The 7,410-nt window shown below is 41.0% G+C and overlaps 1 protein-coding gene across 3 annotated transcripts; it reads left to right on the top strand.

Annotated features, from left to right (window-relative positions):
• Positions 1 to 812: 812 nt before the first annotated feature.
• On the top strand, positions 813 to 4,365 carry LOC146546734 (uncharacterized). Of its 3 annotated transcripts, XM_085265631.1 has the most exons (5): positions 813 to 1,100; positions 1,213 to 1,404; positions 2,651 to 2,799; positions 3,509 to 3,673; positions 3,751 to 4,365. In XM_085265631.1, the coding sequence occupies exons 3-5, from the start codon at positions 2,743 to 2,745 to the stop codon at positions 3,916 to 3,918; spliced, it is 390 nt and encodes a 129-aa protein (XP_085121757.1). In that variant the 5' UTR covers positions 813 to 1,100; positions 1,213 to 1,404; positions 2,651 to 2,742; the 3' UTR covers positions 3,919 to 4,365. The 3 variants fall into 3 exon arrangements, with proteins under 3 accessions (XP_085121757.1, XP_085121756.1, XP_085121758.1); XM_085265630.1 differs by having other exon boundaries at positions 813 to 1,404; XM_085265632.1 differs by lacking the exon at positions 1,213 to 1,404.
• Positions 4,366 to 7,410: the final 3,045 nt, after the last annotated feature.

Genomic DNA, 7,410 nt, shown 5'->3' on the forward strand with positions numbered 1-7,410 from the left:
ACAAACTGAACGATAAAGTTTTTTTCATCCATTTCTCGTCTCTCTGCCCGTGTACGGGTCATAAAGACGGATTTGAAGAGAAGTGTCTGCATCTCCTCTTCAGATATTTCTATGGGCCTGGTTTCCTGTGGACTGTCTCCTTTAAAGGAATCCATTTGAGTTTTTTTCTGTGCTGTTCTCTGATCCCGTTGCTAGTGTCTGTAATAACTTTTGTTTCTAATGTCTCTGCAAAGCAAACCATCGGTGTCGAATTGTGCGATACAAATAAACTTGCCTTGCCTCCGCCCCTATTTATGAGCTGGTAGGACCAGATCAAAGCTGAAAATGTATCACGTGACACCGACGTCAGCTCTGGAGTGTGATGTCACAGCAGGGTGTAGCGACTGTTTTTATGTGTTGTCGTTAGCAACAAGGACGGTAAAACCATCGTGTACGCTTGTTTATTTCCCTTTCACAATAAAGCTCAAGATCCTGTTGAGACTTTTCAAAATAAACTGAATGACGTGAAAGAGTGTTTACGGATGAGTATGGGCTCAAATTGTGGTCATAAATATTTCGTACTTGTAAAAAAGATTTGTGTGTGGACTTAGCCAAAAAGTACATGTGAAACTCGAAGCGGCAACCTTCCGATTACAAGGCGAACTCCCAACTCTTGAACCACGACCGCCCTACAAATAATTAACAAAATATTTATGACCACAATTTGAGCCCATAGATGAGAAGCAAAAAAGAGCCGGCAGGTGCTAAAAATAAACCTTAGACTCAAACGTTAGAACAGGCCTTGTAGCTGACGCATAAATGTTTGTGTGGGTTGCCATGACAACACCAAAGTGAATCTGAGATCGTTATTGTTTTCTATTTGTTTTCTTTATTTGCTTCTCATGCTTGTGTACATTTGCAGTAGGAAAGGTAATCTATGAATCCAGTGATATATCCTGCTTATAAGAAATGTTTCTGTTAAAATATTATTGTGAAGTAGTCACTTCCTGTGAGTTGCGGGAACCGGAAGTTGTGCGCGGGAGAGACAAGACAGAACGGTAACACGGCGGACTTTTCGGAATATACAACTTTTCTACTGCTGGTTTTACAAGGCGTACACGGTAAAAAATCATTATGCTGTTATTTGTTTAACACTTGTGCACCTTGTGAAAGGAAATAAGTGGCTGAGATGAATATCATATGTGCTATCGATATTATTTTACTTGTTTCTAGTTTTCACGGTGCTCCATGATTGTGAGAGGAATAAAAGAATTGTGGACATCAGTACGAAGCGTGGATTCTTTCGACCAGAGTAGAAACAGGCCTTTCCCCGCAGCACGCCGTTGAATAAATACTCACGAAGAAAACGGCGGCCGTTACAACTTATGTATCGTTTCATGCATCGGTTAAAACACTCAACTCCAGGTACACGCTCAGAAAAATTATGGTTCTTAAATGGTTCTTCAGATGGCTTCATGGTTCTTTAAAGAACCATCATACGTCAAAGAACCTTTTTATTTTGTGGATGGTCCTTCAGCTATTACAAATGGTTCTTTAAAGAACAAAAGGTTCTTCATCCTTAGCAATCTAAGTTTGATGGTGTAAAGGGCATAAATATTTATTCACTATAATGAGGCTGTGAATTATACTGTGTGTTTTCTTTGTGTGCATGTGTGTGCGAAGGGAGAGGGCGGGTTACCTGGCAATTACCCTTTAAGAGAAGATGGTAGGAAACTGAATATTCAAATAAAAGTTAGAAATATTTGCTTAAAAATATACTGGTGGCAGGGGTGGGGGCCAAAGCCTAAAGACCCTAACCCCCGCAATTTAGTATCCGGTATACAGAAACTGTTTTCCTAACAAAACCACTGTTATAATTAAGTGAAGGTGCTCCCAGCTAATTTGAACCTTTGGCTTCTAAAATATGTGGTTCAATTGCGTGCTGCGTACATAACCTAATGTCAGCTAGACCGAAATTAAAATTTAATATATTGTTAAAGTCACTAAAATGGTGTCTGAAGCCTGTTGTGAGCTCTGTGTCTGCTCTAGAAACTGAAATTCTGTAGATCTGAGCCGTACATTAAATACTCACATGAACCTGTACTTTGAATTCTGTATGAGCTGTATAAAATACAGCTATGCATAAGAGTTTTGAATGAATAATTAGATTAGATAACTCTTCATTGTCTAATCGAATTATATAGAAATGAATAGAAAGTGGTTCTTTAGACTGATGCCATAGAAGAACCTGTTTTGGTGCCACAAAGAACCTTTCAAACAATGGTTTCAAACATGAGAAGGTGTGTCTTTGACTGTTCCTGCATAACTTAGTTTCGGACTAGTTGACAAGTTATGCTCCGGTCATTTGATGTTTCCAAGATAGATGTTCTTTTGTAATATAGTTAAATTTTTTTGTATATTTAATTTATCCACCATCATACATCATACATACAAGCTAAGAAGAGGTCGTTATACTAACAAGAGGTATCAACGCTGGGCCAAAGTTCAGCACATGGTTAAAGTTTGTAATCCAGCCAGAGCTGAAGCAGGTAGCATCAACACATAAATCTACTCTACCCGGCTTAAATCACAAGAGCACCTCTGACCAAAAAGCTGTAGATTTTTCTTGTTTGCACAAATTAATCCAGATTCACATTAACTGTGTTCACAGCTCCAACAAAATGAGGAAGAGGAGGGGCAGAAACACAATTAGATTGAATTACAATTGGATGGAAGTTGAGGACAAGGAGAAGGAAGCTTTGGATGAGGAGGAAGAGAAGCAGCAGGAGCATCTTTAGGGATCCCTATGATGTCATTGAGGTTTGTTTCATTAATATGGTCCTCTCACAAAGAACGATGACATGTTTTAGTTCACGTACTTCCTGTATTAAATAGTGATATGCAAAATGTTGTGAAAAACCATGGAGCAGGTACGTATAGTGCATCTGCAGGTAAATGAACATCAAATCTCTAAGACAGTCTGAAATCTGTATATTTATCACCCTTATGATAAAACCCATGTCAGCCATTGGTTTATGGACTTTGTATTTTGAAGCCTCAACATTTGCATTATTGCTGTTGCTATGTTGGGACCATATTAGGATGAGGGATCAGAATCTGGAGTCATGCACACTATTATTTCATTTAGTGTGTATCCATAAGATTCGTACAGCAGATCCAAGTTGTGCCTTGAAAACAGGAAAGTCGTCTGCATAGAGGAGAACTGTAATAGCAGGCTTGTACAAAGTGAGGCTTTGTGCTCACATTTGCTGCAAACACTCATTTTACCCTGTTTTGATGCAGCTTTCACTTGAAATCAGGCAAGAACTGGACTTATTTTTTACAATGTGTTCTTGTGAATTGATTGTGTATCGCATATGTTTGGTTTGACTTTCTGCAAGACAACAGTCGTCCACTGGCCAAAACAATTTTCCAAATACCTCCACGTGATCAAGCCTGGATTTAGAAAAGAATAGCAAAAAAAATCTGCACCTCCTGCTTCAGATGCAATTTGTGTTTGTGCGTTCAGAGGCAGCGGCGAGAGGGGAGACCTCGGGTCATCCAGCTGGAGAGCCTGACCAGGAGGAGTCGAACATTAACTCAGCTCTTCCAGGGCACCCTGCAGACTCGGCTGTTGGCATCGACGAGGGATGACGTGAACGCCAAACTGGAGTCCATCACAGGTCAACTGCAGGTATGCGAGTCAGACCTTCTGAGGAGGGTTTCACTTTTCTCTCTTCTTTATAATTGACTCTTTTCTCTCTCTTTCAGCTCCTTGTCTCAGAGTGGGAGGGATTTGAAGCACAAAGGGAGGAACTTGTCATTTGGTTGGCTGATATGGATGTCCGCCTGAGTGAGGTTGACCAGCTGACAGGAAACACCAGTGAAAAACTGAAACAACTGCAGGTGTGGGCTTGTTTTGATATGACATATATTTGATATGAAACATACGTCAGAGACATTGTCCTAAACTGGACTAACAAAGGACCATGAGTACAACATGAAAAGTACATTACATAGCGTAAGGCTGAAGTTCATTGATCATTTTAATCATAAACTTGTTGTTGAAATGTTTTTACTGAACATGCAAATATCTGCTGATGAAAATGTGTTGATTTATTGGTCTGTTATGAAGCTATTGCTATTTCTAATGTGTTTTATCACTTTCTGATGTTTTATTAATTAAACAATACATGTATTATTTGTTGTGTTATCTGTAGATATAGTATTTATATATATATTTATTTATAGTATAGCCAATATATTTAATTATTACTTTTTAAAACACTAATATGTGACATGTATTAGTAGTGATGTTGTGCTGAGGGTTAAAATGCCTTTTTGTCTTTTGGTAACTACAAAATGACAATAAACCATTAATATATGTCTATGCTGTGCTCGTATTTATTTTACCCTACTCAAATTCAATTTATGATGCATTTTATTTTGAAAGATTTAAAATGGTTTTTTTAAAGAACCACTCAAAAAAGGTTCTTTAAAATGGTTCTTTAAAGAACCATTTTTAAAAAGGTTCTTTGAAAAACCATTAAAGGTGCCCCAAAGAACCATTTCTTGAAGCAGTTTAAGAGTCTGAATGCTCGGAAAGCTCCCGGCCCAGACGGTGTGTCTCGTCTACTGGACGCAGCCGGAGGGTTCACTTGGTTGTTTGCTCTCAATAGAAGCTGAGCGCGTCTCTGTGTCTGTGCTGGTAAACGATACTGAGTCCCAGTGCTCAGTAAACTGTACACCTGACCGTTATTCTCCCACTGAATCCGGTGTGTCCACGGTCCAACACGTGCTCAACACGATGGTGCTGACCGGTGCCCAAACACACCAGAACACCAAATAAGTAAAATAACACAAACACGAACTTCTCCATGGCTCGTCGGGATGGCAACTGCTCCAAAAGTGACACATGAAATAGGCTGACATTTGAGTTTGACACGGGAGGTGAGGGGGTGTTTTGAATATGCTTGACTCCGTCACGAGGTTGTGCACAGCATCACCGGCAAGGGGGCTTGGTTTGAGAGGTTTTTGGCATCTGTGATGTGATTTACAACCATCCACCCATGTACAGCAAGAAGCCGCACTCACAACCGTGGGCATCAGCAAGTTGGTGAAATTTAAACAAAACAAAACAGCATTCCATCTGAAACTCTCTTATTGTACCCAAAATACAAATTTTAGTGATTACATGTGGCTTCATTAATTATGTTCAAACGGATGAATACATAACGCAAGTAATAACTTTATGATCAGTCAGTGAATGAAGGAGCTCAAGAGTGCAAATATAGTTGCAATAAAGTGACAAATATGCCCTTTTATGTCAAACAAAGACCGAAATAAGTGGCATCAGTGTGAGGATGAGAATGAGCGATCCAACCTCACACTGCAGATATCAGGGCAAAGCACAGTGGGGGGGTTGCAGTCTGCGCGCACAAGAGGGCTAACAACGCTGTGAGTGACGGAATCCACCCAAACTGAGGAACAGCTTGTTCCCCAGAGCTGAAGCCTGCACTGTTTGCACTATAATATAATATAATATAATATAATATAATATAATATAATATAATATAATATAATATAATATAATTAGGGCTGTCAAATGATTAAAATTTTTAATCAGATTAATCACAGCCTAAAAATTAATTAATCATGATTAATCACAACTCGAAATATGACCAAAATGTGTGCAAACATACGGACAGATAGCGGATTTTTACACACTTGTTAGTGTTATTTAATGCTAAGACCACGCTGAGTGGCCTGCGTTCACTCAGCGTGGTCTGACGTAGGCTGGGTGTTGTGCTGGAAGCGAATTAATCACAGCCTAAAAATTTATTAATCGCAACTCGAAATATATGTGTATATGTGTGTATATATGTGTAAAAATCGGGACAGATAGTGGTTTTTAACACACTTGTTTGTTTTATTTATTATTAATTGTGAGTACAAGCAGTACAAGCAGAACAGGGCTTCAAATAATTGTGAGGGATTTTTACTGAATGTTTTCCACCCGTTTAAATCTAGCACATTGTTTTATCCATATACATCTTCAAGTTCACAGAACATAGGCCTAATTCAACAGGCAAAATGTGGAGGCAGGAGTGGCCAGGTATCTGCGAGCAAGGCGGGCCAGCTGGCTGTGGGCTCCTGCATGAGCTGCCCACCACTGTAAGGGACAGTCCTCTAAGGCAGTGCAGGGCTCTGCTCTGTAGCGCTGTATGGCTCTGTCCTGCTGTACCTCCTCCTCTGACTCAGAGTCAGAGTCCATCTGCAGCAGGCTCAGCCTCTTCTTGGCTGGACCTTCTTCTGCAGTGTGTGATCTTCTAGGAGAGTCTTCATGCAGCATGCCTGCCAGTGTGGTCCACACTGCTTCTCTGTCAGTCTTGGGCACACTGCGTAGGTCTTTAAAACGTGGGTCCAGTGCAGTTGCGATCTGGAGCCATGCATAGTTGGTATGTTCCTGGCGGGAAGCAAGGTCTTCCTTAAACTTCTCTTTAAACCTCACCACATATGCAGGGTCCTCATCAGTTACTTCCATGACACGGCGCAGGTGGCAGAAGGCTGGTAGAACTACAGAGCAGGAGACGTAGGCCTCTCCTCCCAGCAGTTCAGTCACATATCTGCAGTGGAATACACACACACACACACACACACACACACACACACACACACACACAGAGAGAGAGAGATAAGACAGCAAATTAAAAAAAGCTTTTTAATACTAGGTAATATTAATAAAATATTTGATTTCATTTATTTTTTAAATAAGACATTTTCATAATAACAAAACTGATTTAAGATGTATGTTTGATACATTTAATCTATCAAACAGGGCTCTAGAAGTGTCTCCAGTCTCTGGAGTTTGTCCCACTCTGGAGGCGTCAGGAGGACAAGTTTATGCTTTTGTTTATCCAGAGTCGCGGTTACTGCAGTTTGGTTGCGGATCAAGCGCTTCACCATCTCCAGCGTGGAGTTCCAGCGCGTAGGCACGTCCTGGGCCAACGGCTCCTGCTTGCGCCCCAGTGACACCTGCTCTGCGTTCAGCTCTGCTGTGTTTGCTGGGCTGTGCTTAAAATGGCCAACAATTTTGCGGCATTTGGCCAGCGCAGTGACAAAGCCACTGTCTGCGAGACTCACTGTGATGCATCTCTGTAGAATGTGCGCGGTACACGGCATGTGATTGAATGGCATGATGCGAGCCGCGGCGATCATATTGCGCGCACTGTCCGTGCCTACTGTTGTCACCTTCTCCTCAATTCTCCACCTGCGAGCAACAGTCTGGAACTGCTCTGCACAAGCCTCCGCAAAGTGCCGCTCTTCCGTTTTCATTATAGTCAGCGCAAAGGATGTCAGACCCCAGGCTTCAGTGATTAAATGCGCAGTAACTCCCAGGTAATTGTCATTACTCAATGATGTCCAGTGGTC

The sequence above is a fragment of the Mchenga conophoros genome, linkage group LG23 (genome assembly GCF_057382185.1).
Source record: "Mchenga conophoros isolate Kocher_MC1m ecotype Shallow Benthic linkage group LG23, M_conophoros_male_GT1.1, whole genome shotgun sequence".
Classification (NCBI taxonomy): Eukaryota; Metazoa; Chordata; class Actinopteri; order Cichliformes; family Cichlidae; genus Mchenga; species Mchenga conophoros.